We start from the raw sequence: 22,810 nt of genomic DNA, 5'->3' as shown, positions 1-22,810 counted from the left end.
ACCTGATGGTAATATTAGGGTTATTCTCAATAAGAGCATTGTAAATTTTATGATAAAAATTTCTTTTGTGTAATACAGCAGTATGAAAGAGAAGAGGGAAAATTGGGCAGATTTGAAGTTCCTTTTATTAGAAGTAAAAATGGCCACCTGTTCAGTATTTTAATACATATTTTTTCAAGGTAGAAACCAAGTCAGCTTTTTTAGTAAAAGATTGCTTCTCTGTTGTAACATCGTGAACGTTTCAGGTTTGCTGTACATTTTTCTTTGGCTGTGGATTCTCACTTCTACAGGAATTGTGCAAAACATTTTCTCTATATGTTATTTCTATCATCTTGAATCAATCTAATAAGTGTTTATGTGCTAATATCTCAGTAAAATAGTTCTCTGTTCCTAATATAAACAAAGGCTTACAGTTTAATACAGTGGCAGCTGTGCAAACTAAATATTAAGCACAAAACAAAAACTGTGTACCAGAAACAAAATATTAGGACGGTTCTACAACACTGGTGGGGTGACGTCTATAAAAGGTTGCAAATAAATTCTTGAGTTTTAGGAATTTCTATAGTATTATGATTATTACTTGGCTAAATACACCAGATCTTTAATATTTTTTTGATTCTGGGGGAATTTATGGAAAATAAAACAATTACAAAGTATAAAAAGTGAAAAGTTAAATATTTACAAATAATTACAAAGTTTGCCAAACAAGCAGATCTTTAGTTATACACCCAACCCAGTGGTGCAAGAGCATAGGGCCAGTCTCCCTAGTAGAGAATGGGCTGATGGTGATTTACCCAATATCCCTGAGATACTTCTGTACCCTGTGGGCTATCTAACAGATGCAATGATTTCAGTGTAATACAGTGTAATACATAAAACAAAGCTTATTTTAGAGGCAATTTGCCATGAACCTCTGACCTCCACCTTAGACGGCACTTTAAATAAAATAATTCCACTGAGAGAAATAAGTATAATGTATAGAGTAGGAAATTTTAGTGTACCTATCCTATTATAAAATATTCTACAGACAGATGAACAGTCTCCTGAGACTGACACAACAGGTGGATCCTGCACCATATGTTTCTACCTAATGTCTAAAGAGCAATATAAAGTGTATATAGTCTTCAGTGCCCGTGATGTTCTGATTCTACGACTTGCCAATTGCTACAAGGAGTGTGATGAGGAATGCCAAATTCCCACAAAGGTAGATAAACAGCAGGAGAACATCAGTCTTTGCCTGAAATGACAAAAATTAAAATGTTTAACCTTATACAATTGCTGTCACAGTAACTGGCACTTTTAAGATTTGCAATAGTGATATGTTTTTTTACAGATGCCAAAATGTCATTATGTGCACAGCAAGTCAAAAGGAAAAGAAAAATAAGTATAAAAGTATAAAAGTGCCCACAAGATGTCACTAAAGACAAAAATAATGCACCTCATGTGCCTGAAAAATTCAGGTAAGCTGTTAAATTCTTTCTTTCTTTCTTTCTTTCTTTCTTTCTTTCTTTCTTTCTTTCTTTCTTTCTTTCTTTCTTTCTTTCTTTCTTTCTTTCTTTCTTTCTTTCTTTCTTTCTCTCTCTCTCTCTCTCTCTCTCTCTCTCTATCCATCCATCCATCCATCCATCCATCCATCCATCCATCCATCTATCTATCTATCTATCTATCTATCTATCTATCTATCTATCATCTGTTTATGTATCGTCTGTCTGTCTATCTGTATCATTCTTTTGCTCAATCTGGTAAATTCCTACTCCTCCTATCTATATACACACACACACACACATATTCACATATATTCACTTTTGAATCATTAGCAGGTTTACATTAATGCCTTCTTACCGGGCTCTTTGATTTTGGGTCCCCATCAACATCATAGCTGATCTTTTCTGCAATAGAAGAAGCAATAAGTGAGAGTTTGGTGAGTATTTGCAGCCATCTCTATCTAGCTAATGTCTGCTGAAAGGAATGTGACCATCGTCACTGAAATCACATTTGCATGAATCTAAAACTAAGCTTTTATCCAAGAGAAATTATATTGGAGCTATAAGAGGCACTGGATGCCAATATAAAAGTAGTGTGCAGTAGTACCAAATATCATAAAAAATAATACAATATCAGAGGAGCCCCAAAGTTTTTTTTGACTTTACCCTTGAGTGTGTTTCGGTCAGTGCATTTTTGGTACAGCCTTATTTTGTACTATGCAGAAAATAGGGAAAACTACCATAAAAAGTGGTAAATTTGAACCTTCCTATTGGTGGACACAACATACATCAATTGAATTAAACTTTTCTTAAGAGTTGATCAAATCAACATCTTAATCTGCTCCCACAGGAAAATAGGTAAGGGCAAATTAGACCGTACCTTTCTCTACCATTTCAGCATTGATTTCAAGTGATATAAAGGCAAGAACTTCCCAGGCAAAAAAGCCACCCATCACTTCAGGCATCCAGGTATATGTGCGAGATATAACTTGCAGTCCGAGGAACAGGTTAGCCACTGCAAGAGATTTGAAGAGATAAAATAATTTAAAGTCATTTGGCAACAGAGGTTTACTCAAATGAAAAGCGGATTAATATATTTATTGTATTCTAAATCATAATTGTTCAATAAAAAGTCCCTTATACTTGGCAATGTAGAGGGTAAGACCAACTTACCTGCTAGAACTTTGATAACCAACGCATTGATAAAATGAAACCAGTTGAAAATGAATCTCCTGTAAACAGAGACATAAATAAGGTGAAATACTGTAAATTCATGGACATCATCTATAATTACCCAGCACCCCATTGGTCACTGACCTGCTGCTCTGTGGTGTGGGTCGAAACAAGGCAATGAATGGTTGAAAAAAGGCCAGGCTCATGACAATGCAGCCAATGATAGCATGTGTGCTTAGATTCTGAGTAGGATGAGAACATTGTGTTATTGCCAAAAGGGACAGAAAACAGAAAGTATGTAAAAATAAGCTTGACTAGTAAACACAAGTATGGCCATGATCAGTTAGTGTTGGTAGCTATGTACTGTATTACTGCAGTATCCACTGACAATGGAGCGTTGGTTTTTAACATACTACAAGATTGTGTTGCTGCTAGATGCATCTTGTACTGCTTCCCTGTACTGCTTATAGACAATCGGCATCTTGGGAGCTGCTTCTGCAAGTGTGAGACAGCCAACTGATCTCCTGCCTGAACAGGTTACATGATCAGTGTTGAACTGTGGTTACATTCTCAGGGTACACAGCCAGGACCAAGAGCGGCTGTGTGGGAGCATTGCACTTGGAATACTTTGGAAAGCTGTTTTGAATAAATAAATTAGATTGCTATGATGCCTTAAAAATTGCAGTGATGCACTATATGTTAAAACCCATGTTTATATTTATTATCGTGCTGTATGATACATAACATAAACAACACACATTTACACATACAGTAGTTTCGATACTTGGGCAAATACAAACAAGTATCTATAATGATTCATTACTTACATAGCTCCACCCTTTCTCCTTGACAAAGGCCAGCACAAAGGCTGCTATTGTTGCACACACTGTCAGCACCATGAGAAGAATGTGAGCCTGAGAGAGACAGTAACAGAGATTGGGATTACTTACTACCTATGTTACTTTCCAACCTTTCACATGCACTTGTCCAGTTATTCAATTTACTCCAAGGTTTGGGGACCAGAATACAATTTAATAGTAACTGTCATTGCTACCAGTGTACAAACATGCCTCCAAATTGCAGATCTTTTAACCCCCTATTATGTTGTTCCATCAATTCCTGTGATGTTAAATGTTCATTCTAATAAGTGTTAGCATCTTAGCACTGGGTGGAGTAATGCGAATGGTTATGGACACAGGATATGGAAATGAAGGGGGAGCGAACACTGAAGAGAGAGCAGTCAGTAGTGATGGGCAAATACAATGGGCAGACATGAATTCGCTGTGAATATCCGCTTTTCACTGCAAGCAAATTCATTCGGCAAAACTGCGGTGACAATTTAACGGCACAATTGATGCGCATCAAAATTATTCGGACGCCCATTAACTTAATGCATTTGGACCAAATAGTCACGCGTATAAAAATTGGCGCTCGCATCAAAATTGAAGTGCTTCAAAATTATTTTGACGCCCATTGACGTTTTGCAAATCTTTTGCCGTTTTGCGAACTTCACGGAAAATTTGAGAATTTTTCGGCGATGCAAGACTGCACAGATTCGCCCATCACAGGCAGTGAGGAATAAAGCTAACTTCTACCCTGCAGTCTGGCATCTCTGTGTGTATTCTTACAGTTCCGCAACACACTGCAATGGGTTATCACCCCCTCCCCCATAGACATTTCTTTCTTTGCAGGGAATTCCATTATCACAATACGTTTTATTACTATTTATTCATTTATATATATATATATATATATATATCATTCAAATATAAAAGATTTATTTTATATATATTGAGCAATCAACAGAGTTTAGTGAATCTTGTTTTAAATAATGATAGTCATTTAAATCATATAGTCCATAGCAGTTGGTGGACTGTATACATCCCATGGGCCTTTAGGCCTTTAGACAGCCCTGAGCCACTATATTTGGATTTCCTTTGACTTGTAACAAAAAAGCATCCATTTTTTTTATATATAAAACTTTCATAAAATACCAATATAAATATAAAAACATAAATAAACACTCTCTAGATGGCACTACAAATCTTGAAGTTCCTTTGAGAAATTCCTGTGGCTCACTCAATATACTAACAACCTAATTTGTTAGCCCATAAATACACAAATTATATATAATATAGTGAAGAAAGTTATTTATTTATGAATTTATTCACTATTCATGAATTACTTAACTCTATAATAATTTGTGTATTCATGTATTCTTATTGCCATCTATTTATCTATTATTTATATTTTTATATTCATACTGGTATTTTATTAAACATATATATTATCATAAAAGGGGCCCTCTCTCTTTATGACTCGATTTTATCATACATACCCAAAGATATATAGAGATTGTAGTAATCCAGAGTTTGAGGATTATTTTATGATTCATTATTAGTAATACTATTAATAATTTGTCTACTATAAAATAACTTTTATAAAGGTTAAGATTAACTGACTCTGATTCCGGGGAAGAGAACAATTGGTAATTATATGGCAGTGTTTTACTCTCACCTGAAACCAAATAGCTTTGCCCAAAACCAGCTGCTTGCCAGTTACCTTGAAGTATCGAGCAAGGATCATTCCCAAACTACCTGTTGTCATCCATGCAATGAGCATCAAAGAACCTGCAATTAAAGGATATACTTAGAAAGCAATTTAACTGTAATAGCTTAATATTATCATGTAATTACCACTTATCAATAGGGCATAACCCTGTCAGCATAAAAGTAATACGGCTCACATCCAAGTTATTTATTACTTTGACCTATGATGAGACAAAAATACACATTCATAAACTTCACCACAGCCAAAGCATATGTGACCCATTGTCTGTTATATAATCATGTTTTTCCTTCATCTAAATGATGGGAAAAAAAATTTTTTAGAGGAACAATATGATTCGTGAAAAAAATAGAAATATGAATCTTAGTAAATCAGCCCCAATGTGTGTGTGTGTGTATACTTATGTTCCCAGGACATTAACCTAAGCAAGCATACAGTATACTATTAATTTAATGTGTTTGTTGCGTGTGTAGTAAAATAAACATGTAGCAATTTAAAGGTGTCATCGTGTTATGTTTCAGGCTGTTCTTAAGGGAGTGACTAAGAGAGTTCAGGATAGACGTAGGAGTCGGACACTTACCATGAGCCTTAATTAGGGGGTCAAGTCCAGATGAAGTACTTGTTACATTACTAGCTTCTAAAAGGTCAATTTTAGAACTACTAAAGAACCTCCCTGAAGGGCCATGATACTGGATTTGTCCTGTAGAAAAAAAGCTCACAGATTAGATTTAGATGGTTAGAGTATTACGGGGGAATGTAATAAAAGTTGGTAACGGAAAAACTATTCGCTATGCGAAAAGTTATGCCTTTGCGCAAACAAATTTTGCTTTGTGTGAATTTAATATAGCTTTTGCAAACCCGGAAACTGTTTAGTGACCACTTCCAACAGTGGAAGACAGTTTACAAATCTTATAGTTTGCGCCAATGCACAGTCAATGTAATAAAACTTCTTACTGAAAAAGTCTTTATGTTTGCGCCAAAAGATTACGACACCTTCAAGCGCTTCTTAAGATTGCGCAATTAAAATTCGCAATGCGCAATTAAAATTTGCAGTTTGTGCAAATTGTTTTGCTCTTTGTGACTTTTATTAAATTCCCCCTTTAGTGCTTAAACATATCCAGATACTTTTTGATCTACAATTGGACAATTCATGAAATTCATGTGAACATAATTTTTAGGGAAAACAATCAAAGTGACATTTTTTGGGAAAACAATCTTCTCTTATATTTTTTGAGATTTTTTATACCCTGATGCTGCAAAAAATCCGCCATCTTAGATCTGTCGAGGTCATGTTTAAGTTAATGAGTGGTGTCCCTATTCCAATTTAAAGATATTGTGGTTTGCGCTGGGTTTAGCCAAAAAAAAAATCAAAAAATTATTTGGGCAAAAACTCAAAAAAAATTAAGCAATTCGGGAGAAAAGTCTGAAAAAAATAATTTCCGATCGATTTTATCGAGTTTCATCCCGATCCATATAATTTGAGTTATTTTATTAATAAATAAGGCAACAGTGTGGATGGGAGTTTGGTCAAGTTTTTTTTTTTCATTTAAATTATGAGATAACATCGGATTTTAGTAAAGTTTAAGTTAACCCCCTCTGAGTTAACTTTTAGTAGGATGTAGAGAGTGATATTCTGAGAAAATTTGCAATTGGTTTTCATTTTTTATTATTTGTTTTTTTTTGTGGTTATTTAGCTTTTTAATTAGCAGATCTCTAGTTTGCAATTTCAGCAATTCTGGTTGCTAGAGTCCAAATTAGCCTAGCAACCATTCACTGATGTGAATAAGAGTCCGGAATATATATAGGAGAGTGCCTGAACAGAAAGATGATTAATAAAAAGTAGCAATAATAATAAATGTGTAGCCTTAAAGAGCATTTGTTTTTAGATGCGGTCAGTGACCCCCATTTAAAAGCTGAAAAGGGTCAGAAGAAGAAGGCAAATCACTAAAAAAACTATAAAAAATAAATATTGAGAACCAATTGAAAATTTGCTTAGAATTAGCCATTCTATAACATACTAAAAATTACCTTAAAGGAAAACTATACCCCCAAAATGAATACTTAAGCAACAGATAGTTTATATCAAATTGAATGACATATTAAAGAATCTTACCAAACTGGAATATATATTTACATAAATATTGCCCTTTTACATCTCTTGCCTTGAACCACCATTTCGTGACTCTATCTGTGCTGCCTCAGAGATCACCTGACCAGAAATACTACAACACTAACTGTAACAGGAAGAAGTGAGGAAGCAAAAGGCAGAACTCTGTCTGTTAATTGGCTCATGTGACCTTACATGTGGTTTGTAGGTGTGCACAGTGAATCATACGATCTCAGGGGGCGGCCCTTATTTCTTAAAATGGCAATTTTCTATTTATGATTACCCAATGGCACATACTACTGAAAAAGTATATTATTATGATAATGGTTCATTTACATGAAGCAGTGTTTTAGACATGAGCTGTTTTACTCAGTATCTTTTAATAGAGACCTACATTGTTTGGGGGGTATAGTTTTCCTTTAAAGGTGAACCACCCCTTTAACTATATTCAGGCTGAAATGTTTGATTTGTTTACAAAACCACAGCAAAACCACTGCAAAAGATATACAACTGTGAATATAAATATATATTTAGAATTTTAAAAACATTTTAAAAGCATGATTGCAAGTACTGGATAGGAATAACAGGTACTGTATGTCAATGCATATTTATGATTTCCCCATTACTGGAAAATATCTTCGGGAGAAATTATTGGCATTAGATGAAAAAATGAATCATATAATATCAAATCATGCATTGTAAAATATGTTTTTCATTTGACAAAATATTTTATATAAAAAAATATAGATTTTATATTATATATATATATATTTTATTTTATATAAAATATATTAGAATGTGGTGCATATGATGAATAACGCAAGTTTGAACCCATGAAATTGTACCTTTGAATGTGCAGGAGCAAATACATATGCACCTTTAGCACCTTTAGTAATTGTTAATTTGGCAACTAAATATAAACTTGTGAGAATGACTTAGAATCTTAATTATATATTGTATGCATTGTTGTTTTACAGGAGAACTAAATCCTAAAAATGAATATGACAAAAAATCACATATGTTATACAATGACTTATAGCACCAGCCAAATGTTTCAGCTTGTCAATAGCAGCAATGATCCAGGACTTCAAACCTGTCACAGGGGGTCACCATCTTGGAAAGTGTCTGTGCTCTGAGCAGCTGTTGAGAAGCAGAGCTTAGTGGTTGTCACAAATTATCAAGCATACAATGAGGTTGGCCTGTCATATAAGCGGATGCTACAAGGCTGATTCTGATGCTAGGTGCATTGTGCTGCCATGTAGTAATCATCTGTATTAGTTACTATATATTATAGTATATTGTGACCTTTATATTCTATGTGTATTGTATATTGTGAGTGGGTCCCTAAGCTCAGTAAGTGACAGTAGCACAGAGCATGTGCAGTGGATCAGCAGAAAAGAAGACAGGGAGCTACTGGGGCATCTTTGGGGACAGAGATCTTCCCTGCTAAAGGGCTGTGGTTGTCTTGGGCTGGTGCAGAAACCCAAAACATAATGTACATAATTTCTAGCCTACGTCTTTAGTTAAGCTTTATTTCTCCTTTAAGGCAATGAAGAATGGAACCAAACCAATTTGTTCCTGGTTAAAATAAGGCTAAGGAAGAGTGTGATTAGGTGTAATTCTGCAATCATAGAAAATCTGTACATGGAGTGCAAACTGCAGTAAGTACTTACCGTTGTTGGATGTACCCTGGGCCAAAAATATATAGTACAAGCTACTGATGGAACTGGATTTCTGAAATGGGTTTTGGATTGAGATGTTTCTTGAAATAAAAGAGCACTGAATAATGCCGTTTCTGTAGGACATCATTATAACCTCCAGATTACTCTGATAGGAGGGAAATAGACAACTTGTCAGCTTGTGCATTTTGTCTCACTTAGATTATCACAAATAACATTCCACAAGATAACACAATAAGTCAGTTGTCATAAGGCCTCAGGCAGAGCATTGGCTCTGATGCTCTCAGCCTGTGTATTTTTTTAAGGCTGGGAGAAGCTGATCTGCTCTGTGTCCCAGCTCCATACAATTAAACCTCTTCCAATTGTGTGTCTGTTGCAACATTCTGTTGTGTGTGACTGCAAACCCACTCAATGGAGATAGGGCATGGAATGGATTCATTCCTATTGCCCTTGGTCTTAAAGTGGGTTTGACTCAATGCTGATTTTTAGGATTCACAATTTAGTGGGCTTCTAGAGCTCAGCTAAACTTTAAAACACCCCATAAAATAGTATGACACTTGAATTCTCATTTGCTGTTAAACACATTCTGACAAACTGATATATTGATCAATTAGGTAAACATTCAATAAACTGCTAGGAAAGGCAAATGTTAATAAATGTGGAAAAATTCAAATTGCTGGGAATCTTTTAGGATTCTGAGGTTCAAATTCAACAGTGTAGTAAATCTGCACCTCAATGTTCCCCAAAATCATGTTCGAGGACTGAATTATAATGAAGCAGCATCATCTTTTATCATCATGAGCTCATTGAAAAGGTCTTGTGCTGAACATTTTGCCTATTTTTTTATTATTAAACAAATGTCCATGGTTTTCATTATTTCTAGCACTTAACAAGAAAATTAGCCTTCACTTTAGCATTTCACGGTTCTACAAAATCAGTGATTGCAGAATAGAATGTAGTAAAACAAAATATCAATAGGCAATAAAGGCAGCTGTATAATAAACTGCTCCATTTATCCACAATTTTTGGCCTGGACGCCTGCAGTTGTGCAGCACTGCAATGTACTATGTGGCCAAATCACTGACAATAATGGGGTTTTTTTGCTTTGTTTTCTGTCCACAGTTCATTGTGTCTCTGTTCCCCTGTTACAGGTTCCGTGGTTCATATATCTTGGCAAATAGTTTTTCCTCACAAATGTAATTTTAGGAATTAGTAGGATGAGCCAATCTATTTAAACACCCTGTTTCACAGTAGATGGATGCTGTTTGTCAAAATTTTGCTCAAACTGCTTTTCAGCTCTCTAACTCTGAGTTAGTCAACGACTTGAAGGGGGGCCACATGGGACAAAACTGTTCAGTAAATTTGCAACTGACCCTCACCATTTAGTTCAGATTCAAAAGCAAACAGTTATGACCCATGTGAGCCCCCCTCAAGTCACTGATTTGTTACTGCCTGGTAACCAGTCACTGGAAACCAAGAGAGCTGAAAAGCAGGAAGTAGTGTTCTGGCTATTATGTTAGACATCCAGTCACTCCAGCATTTATACATTACATTTTTGGCTAACTAACTATATTAAAAACATTTTTTATTTTGCACATCCTATCTCTTTACCAAGTTTTTATTTTTATACTGAACAATTCCTTTAAAGGACAATGGTTGAAAGGCCTATTTAGGATTTGTGTGGATATGTTTTAGTTATGATAAACATATGAGATGCTAATATTTAAACACATCAATCTCTTTTTGAAGGTTTGTCTTCATAGCTTTAGAAAATGACCAATAACCCAGAAGACAAAATATATTGACGTGTGAAGTTGAACATTATAGTGTCATTGTGCAGCTGAATACAAATTGGACTTTGTGTCAAGCCCTTTCCAAGTCAACTTCCAGTCTGCTGTCTCAAACACTGGATGGTTGCTAGGGTCCAAAAGAAATAACGTGATGTCAAGTGTTATAAACACTTTAAAAACCACTTAAAAAAATGAAAACAAGATATGCATGAATGTAGAATTATTAAAAACAAGGAAAATGCGTCATATATTTTGTATAAATACATATTTACAAAACAATAGAACATTTGAAAGGTTTTTTGTTAATGAAATATACATTGGTGTAGTTGTAAGCAGTGTCGAACTGGCCCACCGCGATACCAGGGCCCAGGTATCAGTCTGTCCTTCTGCTCACCCAATTATTTGCCTTGTATGTCTATACCACAGCCATTCCCCCATTTCTAAGAGAGAAGAGAGGAAATAGAGGGAAGACTGGATGATAATATGTAAGGAGAAGTGATTAAAATAACAAAGAAAGAAGAAAAAGAAGAAAAGCTAATGAAGAAAAAAGGAAAAATAATTTGGAGAGTGGGCCTGCACTCAAAGGTTTTCTGTTGGGCCCCAGGCATCCTAGTCTGACACTGGTTGTAAGTGCCTTTAAAACACTTGTGTGATAAGGAACATGTGTCAGAATGGAAGACAGAAAAAAGGAGAAAAGGCTTTAGTGATAGAAGAAGCATTGCCGCCAGATCAAGGTGGCGTAAGATGGAAGAATAACGCAAAAGACTACACTCGGTAAGCAGTTTCGCGTAGGATTGAATTGCGAAAAGTAAGCATTACTGGCACTTTCAATGGGCGATTAGCACGAAAACATAGGTAACGGAAAGATATATTGGTTAATGCGATAAGTGTTTCACGCAATGAATTGCATAGTGGACATACAAAGTGGTGCACCTATCATACAAAATGTACCATATTGCTTTGAATTGAATTGAGCCCTATGTAATAGTTTAATGTTTATGAAATAGAGATACAGGTATGGGATCTCCTATCTGTAAACTCAATATCCTGAAAAATCCAAATTATGAGAAGGCCATCTTCCCCAGGGTCCATTTAAGCAAATAATTCCAATTTTTAAGATTATTTCCTTTTTAATTGCAATAATAAAACAATACTTGTGTTAAGCTGCATAAATCCAAATTGGCGATAAAATAATCCTATTAGGTTTATTTATTGATTACATGTTTTTAATAGACTTTTTAAGGGATGTTGATCCAAATACAGGAAAACCCCTTATCCGGGAAACCCCAGGCCTAAAACTTTCTGGATAGCAAATCCCATACCTGTATTGTATCTATGGATATCTTTTTACCTTGTGAACATCTTATGGGAAAAAAACTGTATATCCAGAATTGCAGGCTTTGTTCAATATAAGGGTAAACCATAATAACTTAAGGTGCTCATGGGAAGGAAAGTTTACATGTGAGGGATACAGATAGGTGGAGAACTTACCGGAGTAAGGACACGTGGTCTGGATTTACCTTCAGAGTAGGCATGTTGAACTTCAATCACTCCAGCTGCATTCATCACACAATTGTAGATATCATCATTTCCCTGGAGAAGAGGATATTTCATAAGCAATATTATGAGACATGAGTATAATATCTTAACATTGCTGCCTATGGCCTGTGTTCATAGGAATGCTTAGAGCAGACAATATATTCCTTCCAAAGTACTATACCTGTGGTGCCAAACCTTTTGTGTTTACTGGGTTGATACATATCAAGTTGGCAGACTTATATTAAACTAATATCAAACGAAGAACTCCATGAAACCCTATAGGAGGATGGCAGCCACAATTAGTTTTTAAAGTGATACTGACACTAAAAAATACTTTTAAAAATACAAATGAACATATTCGACTGTCATATGTAAATCTTTCGACTTCGAATATCGAAGGATTTACTGCAAATAGTTCGATCGAACGATTAAATCCTTCGAATCGTTAGATTTGAAGGATTTTAATCCATCGATCTAACAATTTTTCTTCGACCAAAAAGGGATTGCAAAGCCTATGAGGACCTTCCCCATAGGCTAACATTGACTTCGGTAGGTTTTAGGTGGCTAACTAGGGGCTCGAAGTTTTTTTAAAGAGACAGTACTTCGACTATCGAATGGTAGAATATTCGAACGATTTTTAGTTTGAATCGTTCGATTCAAAGTTGAAGTCGTAGTCGAAGGTCGAAGTAGCCAATTTGATGGTCGAAGTAGCCAAAAAAATCTTTCGAAATTCAAAGTTTTTTTTTATTCTATTCCTTAGTAAGTAAATGGGTCCCTAAAAGTCACCTATAGGTCATGTTGATAATTTTTTGCTGAGAGGTTTGTTTTGTAAGTAATTGTTAGTTGAAGTTTCTAAACCTGATTGTTTTGCCAACCTGACTGTCCCATCTCAGCCTGTCAGTTAAAGTTTCTAATGCTAACGGACTCCTGCTGCACAAATATGGCAGCCCCCTCATACAGGAACATGGGGCATCAGACAGGTAATGTAAAAGTATTGTGCAAATACTTTATGGCAAAGTTATAAGTAGCTTTCAAAGGTAATATTATGATATATGTAAAAAAGAGTTTAATTTTTGGTGTCTCATATGTCTGCAAGACTTTCAGTTTGACAGTCTTTGTTTACGATATATAAAAGTGCTTTTAGAACATAAAAAATCAGTGGCAGCTGAATGTAGTAATATTACAATATATTGTAATATTTAGGGGCCCATTTACTTAGTTCGAGTGAAGGAATAGAGGAAAAATTGTTTGAATTTTGAATGGTCGAATATGGCTACTTCGACCATCGAATGGGCTACTTCAACCTTCGACTACGACCTTCGAATCGAACGATTCAAACTAAAAATCGTTCGACTATTCGACCATTCATAGTCGAAGTACTGTCTCTTTAAAAAATTCTTCGACCCCCTAGTTCACCACCTAAAACCTACTGAGGCCAATGTTATGGGGAAGGTCCCCATAGGCTTCCTAACAATTTTCTGATCGAAGGAATATCCTTCGATCGATGGATTAAAATCGATCGAACAATTATTCCTTCCATCGTTCGATCGTAGGAATATTGCTAAATCCTTCGACTTCGATATTCGAAGTCGAAGGATTTTGCTTCGACGGTCGAATAGCGAGGGTTAATTAACCTTTGATATTCGACCCTAGGTAAATGTGCCCCTTAAACTATATCAATTATCAGTTTTTTTACAATCGTAGCTCACCATTTGCATGTCATCGGAAAAACCAATGGACACATATCCAGTAGATGAACCACTGATTTCAAGATGATAGCCCCCTCCGCTGGCAGGTGAGATTGGGGAAGAGGACATGAAGACACAGTTAGTGCTGGTGGATGGGTCACAGTCTGTAGGGACGCTGAAACAAACTTTGTCTGTGCCACAAGATGTTCTGGAAATGACTTCAGATTCAAATTTTTTGGAAGGAAGGCTTGTGCTTAAAGCGTATACACCTGGCACATTTGGCACAGTCATACGTGGGTTTGAGTGATTGATTAACTGAAACAAAAACATATGTTTGACATGGTACCCTGCATGTATTTATTGAGCATATACCAGTATCACAGCATTTATGCCTATATGCAATATTGTGGTTGATAACTTGTGTGGATTACATTCATTACTTTTTTTGTAATATTATTGTGCATTTGTCCTGAGGAAGACACCCTTCTGTGGTGTTGAAATGTTGATCAATAAAGAATTTTGTAATATTTTCAAAATGTGTCAGTATATAATTTTGCATTAGTCAAGGAAATGTAAATTGAGTTTACACTTTTTCTAAAATAACATTTTGACATATTGGGCATTAACCGTGGATTCGTCTTCATCAATTCCATGTTGAACAATTATAGATGAATCATGGTCAGAATTTTTATAATAAAAATATTAAGTGGTTCAAAGCAAATAATATTATGGAAGAAGCCCAAGAAAACAGAGAAAAGAACTTGTGTGCCAATCATATGCTTTTAATTTCCAAATGTGATTTGCTGTAATAATCAATACTTACACTTAGAACAGGACTTTCAACTCCCACCCAGAATGTTCTAAAATTCCGAACAAACGTAGCTCTGGATCAGGATGTAATAAAATCATTGTTAGGCATTGTGTTTGTATTAGTTATTTAAAGGGGTTCTCAAAAACTGTTGCACAGTGAAAGAAAATATAATTCTAAGCAGCTTTCCAATATACAATTACACATTTTACATGGTTTTAATGTTGACTGAAAATGTAATTGTTATTAAAAGCAGTATTTGTCTGACTGTTACATGCCCTGCACTGCTGGCTCTGACTCCTGAAACAATTTTGTAAGATAGCTGTTTGAAAGAGCTAGTGGAAAGATGAATCATGTTTCCTTGTTTAAGAGTGACGCCCAAAAAATGGAAAGGGATAAACACATTCTACAATCAACAGCCATTACATTGACACATAACTAATGATGTGTTACATAATGTAGAAAGCTTATGCCAACAGATTAGCTAGTTTCTATATTTTATACACTTTGTGCTCTGTTCCTTGTCATGTAAGAAAATGGGTCATAGGCTTCAGGTTTACTGTTCACTATGTGACTACAGACTGACACTAGACTATAAGACATAAAACACTGAGAGACATTTTGAAGTCTTTAGCAAATACCCCAATACTGTGTGTACTTTAACTAAAAAGTCGGCTATTTCATTCAACTGTGCATGTGTTTGCCCCGGGAAATTTGAAGAAAGAAGAAGCCAGAAGAAGATCGCTCCGTGGTGCTCACTGGTATAACCCTGGGCCAGTGGAGTTTTCTGCTGATAGGAGCACTGGCCCGGGGTTTCAGGTAAGTCAATACAATCACTTGGGGGTGCCTAACATTTGGCACCCCCAAGTGCACCAAGCCTTTCCTTCTCCTTTAAAGCAAACAGTAAACCTTCATGAACCAGTTTTTATGGTAGGACTTAAAAAGAGGCAGTAGCAGTATAGTCCAGTCCAATCAGTATCACAACACTCACAATTTCTCTGCAATGTTCACTAATCTCACTGTGTGCACTCTTTTATGATTTTTACATGGAATACTCTCTATACTGTCTCTTTATTTATGGTAAAACTGACATTGACATCAGCTACCAGTCTTGGGCCTGATTCAATTAATTGAGAAAGGGGATTATCAAGTAAAAAGTCATGGATGTGGTTCAATTTGAGATGCAATTCAATTCAGAAAAACTTATCTCACTGTTTATCACTTGAAAACGCTATTGAATTCTATAGGAAAAAACTGGAATTGAATTTGGAGAAAAGTTTTTTCTCCTCAAATTGAATCTCGTCCATGACTTTTCACGTGATAAACCATGAGACAACTTTTTCTCACTGAATTGAATCTGGGCCGTTGTCGGATCCTTGGGTACTCACTGTATACACCCTCATTTTTCTATTAAATCACATTTCCAATGGAAAGCTGTCTTTTTACATTATGATGTACCCCAATAGTGTATGCCATTTTTTCATGGAAAACACAAATTCCAATGCTGCTTCAAAGACTGGTCCATTTGCAAATCTGAGATTTCACTACATGCTGCTTCTGAAACTTTCCATGAATTAACTAAAAGTGGAATTATGTGAAAGAAGGTTTTGCTGTGTGACGTACAAGTTAGGGAGCGCCAGGGGGCACAGGGTGTAAAACAGTCTTGACTGTATCTTGCACCTGCCTATAGGAATTATAATCAGACTTGAGGTGCAAAACACAGAAATAGCAGGTGCCTGGCAAATGAGCACTAAGGGGAGCGAGATTTTCACTCTAACACCTTTGGCTAGGGCATTTTTAAATAACTACCACTTGTCACCATAATTTGGTTAGTTTTTATCTTTTATCTTTAATTCTTAAGTTAAAGGGATACTGTCATGGGAAATTTTTTTTTTTCAAAATGAATCAGTTAATAGTGCTGCTCCAGCAGAATTCTGCACTGAAATCCATTTCTTAAAAGAGCAAAAAAGACATATTGTCAATTTCCCAGCTGCCCCAAGTCATGTGACTTGTGCTCTGATAAACTTCAATCACTCTTTAATGCTGTACTGCAAGTTGGAGTGATATCACCCCCTCCCTTTTCCCCCCCCAGCAGCCAAACAAAAGAACAATGGGAAGGTAACCAGATAGCAGCTCCCTAACACAAGATTACAGCTGCCTGGTAGATCTAAGAACAACACTCAATAGTAAAAACCATACCTCCCAACTGTCCCTTTTTCGTAGGGACAGTCCCTCTTTTGACAGCTCATCCCTCATTTGTACTGGAAAGTCCCTCTTTTCTCTGCACTGAACAGCCAGAAAAAGAAACAAAGTTTCTCACTGAATTGGCTTTTAGCAGAGAGCCCAGAACAGCTAACAGGTGCAAATAAGATACTTTGTAACAATTTTGAGACACAAAAACACAGTTATATAAGGAGAAATATTTTCAAACTTTCATAACCTGCCAAATTTTGTAAAACAAACATGGTAATTAGGAGGTGTGGCCACAGAAAGGGGTGTGGCCAAAAATTGCTGCACTACGTGCGGAAATTTTTTTTTTGTCCCTCTTTTTACTTCCAAAATGTTGGGAGGTATGGTAAAAACCCATGTCTCACTGAGACACATTCAGTAACATTGAGAAGGAAAAACAGTAGTCTGCCAGAAAGCATTTCTCTCCTAAAGTGCAGGCACAAGTCACATGGCCAGGCGCAGCTGGGAAATTGACAATATGTCTAGCCCCATGTCAGATTTCAAAATTGAATATAAAAAATCTGTTTGCTCTTTTGAGAAATGGATTTCAGTGCAGAATTCTGCTGGAGTAGCACTATTAACTGATGTGTTTTGAAAAAAACATGTTTTCCAATGACAGTATCCCTTTAAAAACAAGTGTCTGTCTACTTCAATTAGGCCCATAAAATGTGTTAACTGTAATAAAACCTCACCTGAAATGTACATCATCAGATAAGTCTGGTGCAGTCCACAGTGCTGTTATATTGTACTTTTTGGTTGTATTCACATGACTCACTGCCAATCCCTGCCAAACAGAAGTATTAAGATTTAGAACAGCACCTTAAAGGGCATACAAAGGTAAAAAAATAAAATTCCATTTTTACTTTCTTTAATGAAAAAGAAATCTATCTCCAATATGCTTTAATTAAAAAATGTGTACCGTTTTTATAAGAAACTTCTTGCTTCATTTACTGCTGTGGATAGCAACTGTCAGATGGTCCCTAACTGCTGAGCAGGGAAACAATCATACTTATGAACAGCAGGGGGAGCCCCCGCCTTACTTCCCAGCCATGCAGAACTCAAGCAGCTTTGTTTATGATGATCCCTAAGCAGCCCAGACCACACTGAGCATGTGCACAGTCTTAATCTTGCAAAGATGTTTAACAAAGTTACAAGATGGTAACCCCCTGTAGCCAACTTTGAAAGCATAAATTATTTGTTTGATTAGGGCTTGTGGTGCAGTAAGTTCATGTTTATATTTAGTATACAAAATACAGCATTTCTAGCCTTATTCTAGTTTAGACTTTACATGCCCTTGAATATTAGACTCTCCAGCTTACAACATTCTCAACCGGGGTAATTAATGTTTAACCCTGACAGCCATCAGCGACTTGTTATCTCAGCAATGTGTCCTCAGGTAGCAGCCATACAAATGTATTTCCTCCCTTCAGTATAATACACAAAGTATGCAATTGATCTTAAATTTTTTCGTCTCTGCGTCTTTTCTGTGTTGTACAATCAGCACTTTTTAGTTTATCAAAAACAAATAAACATGTAATGCAAACTTATAAGCAATAGTGGAAAGCTACTTACCATTACTCCTCCGCACTCAAGGATTTGAGAATTAGAGTTGAGCACCCTGAAATTTCCAACCATATTATTTCCTGATACAGACCGAGCTTGCAAGAAGAATCCTTCAAAGGTAGTATTGGAGTTTGCCAACAGAGTCACTGCAGAAGGCAGACAAATACAATGCACATGCATGTAAACAGGATAAAACGGACAAAGTGTTGTTTGTAGCTAAAGTGTAGAGAATAGACTTACTTGGGTTAAGCTGGCCATAGACGTACTGATACAGTGGTACAAAACTTTCGGATCATGTGCGGATTGTCCCGATATATTTCGCACCATGGCAATCGGTCATTCAGCCAATCAGACATATTAAAAGATTTATATCGGCTACCAATAATATCTCTGCATGTATTGCCTATCTGATGATATCAGTGGGAGATTGTCACTACGATTTGTCAGACATAACTTTCCTACGATTGCTGTCTGTCAGTGAATGGCGAGAACATTGTCTGATTTGTTCTTTTTCCTACATATTTTATTCTGAATGCTTACATTATTTGGCAGACATAACTTTCCTACGACTGCTATATGATGTCCATTAATGGCCAGAACATCGTCTGATTTGTTCTTTTTCCATCTTATTTTAATCTGTATGGTTAATGGTAGACTGAAACAAATGAGAGTTTGTGGCACAAAGAATAAAATCTACACTTCTATGGTCAGCTTTATAGTGCACTACCTGGGGGATGGTGGTGGGGGGTGGACAGTACATCTCTCAATTTGTTGACTTTGGCAAGAGAGAGATCCATAAGTGCTGGCCATATTCTGTCTATAGCGATTTTTATACAATCATTTTTTCTTTCAAAATAAAAATGCTGGAAAAATAAAATTCTGAATTATTTGTAAAGAGTGCCTTAATTTACCTATACTTGTTCCTAAGAGCTACAGTGCTTTGGTGATAATTTTACCTTTGCCTTTTACAGAAAGTCCTAAACTAATAACAAACACTTTTAACCGGAAGATGTACGGGAAGAAGATGACACAGCAATGTTAGGGGCAAAACTGTGAATGCAAATATTTTCAGTGGGAGGCTGTATATTTCCGTGGCATTTATACCAATAATATACAACCACTCGGTCAGCCTGTAAGGAGTATCACATTACATAGGCCATATTTCAACATATTCAGACTCGAGGGCTGATAGGACAGATGTAAATGGTCAAACTGAGCTTATTCCTTTTTAATTTTAGTTTTGTCTTTTCCTTCACAATATTATTTTAGTTTTTTCTAACCAAACAGCATCTCTTGTGACGCAAGAAGAACATTAGCAATACTGTTACTCCATGTTATTTCATAAAACCCCTTCCTGTTTGGATACATTTCTGTTTACAGAAACAACAGCTAGACCCAGCTCCTTTCTGAACACCCATCATAAATGAATGCAGGGCTTTTTATAAATTCCAAATCTTTGAAACCATGGTAATTGCCTTTTATTTGTATAACTAATTATATATGCAGTACAAATGCAATATTCTACAATATATGTATCATCACGTCAGATCTGGTATTATCATTTTTTTACATTTTAGCTGTGTTTGACTCCATATATTATTGAATTGTTTTTTTACTGCTACATTCTGTGAGCAGCAAAGAAGGGAAGATGCCACCATATGGCTGCCCCTCAAATCCTTGCTTAGTCCTGTTAGAGCAGATTGTGACTATAGCCACATGATAAATGCGCTGTTTGAGGAGGTTAGGTGGGAAAGTCAAAAAATGGAACACTAATTAAAATAATTCCCTGCACCAGAATAAAAAGTGGTTACAGTCTTTAAGGGGTTTTCTCAAGCTTTTTTTTTTCTCCAGTTCCTGTATAACATAATATCATTATCCAATGGAGTGAATCTTAGAGAATTGTGATTTGGCTGTCTGTTTTTTATGTTCTCACCTGTAATTTCATCTCCAGGGCTGAATGTGTAGCTTGAGGCAGACACTCTGTATGGTGCCATTGATACCTGTGTGGTGAATGTCTTGTGGACAGGTGTCATGGTATCACATGCTAAGCTGATTTTTCCATTACCAAATGGCTGAGCAGAGTTAATAAGAAGGCAGAAGACAAGAAGGCCAAACACTGTACACCTCATCTAAAAAAAGCAAGACAGGAAACCAGTGAATTGCAAATATGCTCAAATGCAAGGTACTATGCCACAAAAAAATATTCTATCCCATATGGTGTCGCTACCATATGATTTCGCTTTGAACACAGTTTATTGTCATTAAACTGCAGCTAAGTTTACAACATGACGGTTGTAAACTAAACTTTGTATCCTTTCATAACATAATTCAAGATGCAGACAAATTGATACCTCTCCTAAACACCACCAAATCCTGCTTAATTCTCCATACTGGAATATAAAGATATACAGTAAGACATTTTCAAACGAGGAATGTTTCAAATCTCATGAAACACTTTTCTGCCAATCACAAGATGGCATTCATTTATTTTCTGTATACTAAGAAAGGTTGCACGGTTGCAAATCCAAGTTCCTAGGTGTTAGTGCAGCCTTCTTCCTAATTTGTATATTTTTTACAATACACCTCCTTCCCACCACCCACTCCACCAATCACAGGATCACAGAAGAGCTCTGTTTTTTTTACACTTTGACATTATTAAAACCTGTTAAATCAATTTTTAACTTCAGGTCCTAATACAACAAAATGTGGAAAAAATCCATGTGGCTGAACACAGTACTGTTATATTACGTTCACATATGAATCTACAGTCGTTTGATTTGTGCTGGCACTACAAATACAGAAGGACTGGGTTTCAGGAGCGGAAGATTATAAAGATTCTGCTTAATAACAGGTTGGGCACAAAACAGAATTGCTGCTTTATAGGGAAACATTTGTTTATTGATGTTGAAACTGCTATAAATGATATGGGAGTATTCAGCAAAGATGGAAAAACATATTTAAAGTATATGTAATGGTACATTTGAGTGTCTTTGGTTAAAGATGGGCTGAGAGCTGAGGTCTGTACAAGACGTACGGTATGTCCATGTGTAATCCTGCAGTTTTGTTTTATTACACACCAATAGGCACAAGACCATTTGTTCTAATTTAAAGGGATCCTGTAATCGGAAAACATGTTTTTTTCAAAACGCATCAGTAAATAGTGCTACTCCAGCAGAATTCTGCACTGAAATCCATTTCTCAAAAGAGCAAACAGATTTTGTTATATTCAATTTTGAAATCTGACATGGGGCTAGACATTTTGTCAACTTCCCAGCTGCCCCTGGTCATGTGACATCTTGGAAAGTGTCTGTGACACTCACATGATCAGTTGTCTCTAAGCAGCTGTTAAGACGCTAAGCTTAGGGGTCGTCACAAATTTACAAGCAGAAAAAGGTGGGGGGCTACTGGGTTCACTTTGGATCACATTATCTGTACTGCTAAAGGGCAGTGATTGACTTGGGGTGGTATAAAAGCCCAAAATATAATGTATTACATTTCTAGTCTACTCCTTTATTTAGGCTTTAGTTCTCCTTTAAAACCCCTTCAGGAAAACCATTAAGCTTGTTTAATTCTCTGCAGTAAGTGGGGAATGGCCCAGAGTAGAGGGGCAGTTTGGGTATCAGAAATATATTATGCACTACTACACAACACTACACACCAGTCACTGGAAATATCTGCATCTATCTGTTATTTCTATATGGAGATAAAACATACCTTGCTGGCTTTTGTGTATAAGTAGAGCATGCAGGAGTCCCGGTGCTGTTTCCCAGATGCAAGTCACAGTCCTGACAACACAAATGAATCCCGAGGTGAAACTTCTTACAATTAAATAGAGAAAGCTGTGTTGGGAAATGACTGAGCAGACAGACGTGTAGAAAGATGAATGAACAAACTTCTATAAAGTTATCTTAACTGGCATTTCCTTGTTGCAATTCCTGTAGTAATAAAAGTCTTCCCTCCCACAGTTATCCCTTTTATTATGCAGGCAGACTTGAAAAATTAAAATTCACCACACCCCAGAAATCAGCAACCAAATCCTGATGGATCTTACACTGAACTCAAAGGCAAATTATTTGAAATGATCACACAGGCACAGATATAATCCATATGGGTGTGTAACCACTCAATTACAGGGTGCAATAAAGAGAAACAATTCTAAAATAAGAAACCTTTGAAAGTATA

The 22,810-nt window shown here is 36.1% G+C and overlaps 1 protein-coding gene across 1 annotated transcript; it reads right to left on the bottom strand.

Annotated features, from left to right (window-relative positions):
• Nucleotides 1-107: 107 nt before the first annotated feature.
• Nucleotides 108-22,489, bottom strand: LOC108714424 (putative ferric-chelate reductase 1). The gene is made up of 16 exons (XM_041590570.1): nt 22,343-22,489; nt 20,562-20,757; nt 18,638-18,774; nt 17,758-17,849; nt 14,852-14,912; nt 14,050-14,343; nt 12,293-12,394; nt 9,006-9,159; nt 5,806-5,925; nt 5,175-5,287; nt 3,485-3,571; nt 2,802-2,899; nt 2,658-2,716; nt 2,365-2,499; nt 1,843-1,889; nt 108-1,237 (listed from the first exon to the last, which is right to left on the bottom strand). Exons 1-16 carry the CDS (start codon nt 22,370-22,372, stop codon nt 1,148-1,150), a joined length of 1,815 nt encoding a protein of 604 aa, XP_041446504.1. The 5' UTR covers nt 22,373-22,489; the 3' UTR covers nt 108-1,147.
• Nucleotides 22,490-22,810: the final 321 nt, after the last annotated feature.

The sequence above is a fragment of the Xenopus laevis genome, chromosome 4L, assembly GCF_017654675.1.
Source record: "Xenopus laevis strain J_2021 chromosome 4L, Xenopus_laevis_v10.1, whole genome shotgun sequence".
Classification (NCBI taxonomy): Eukaryota; Metazoa; Chordata; class Amphibia; order Anura; family Pipidae; genus Xenopus; species Xenopus laevis.
Note: the sequence above shows the minus strand (reverse complement) of the source record. Positions and strands in the feature narration are given on the sequence as shown.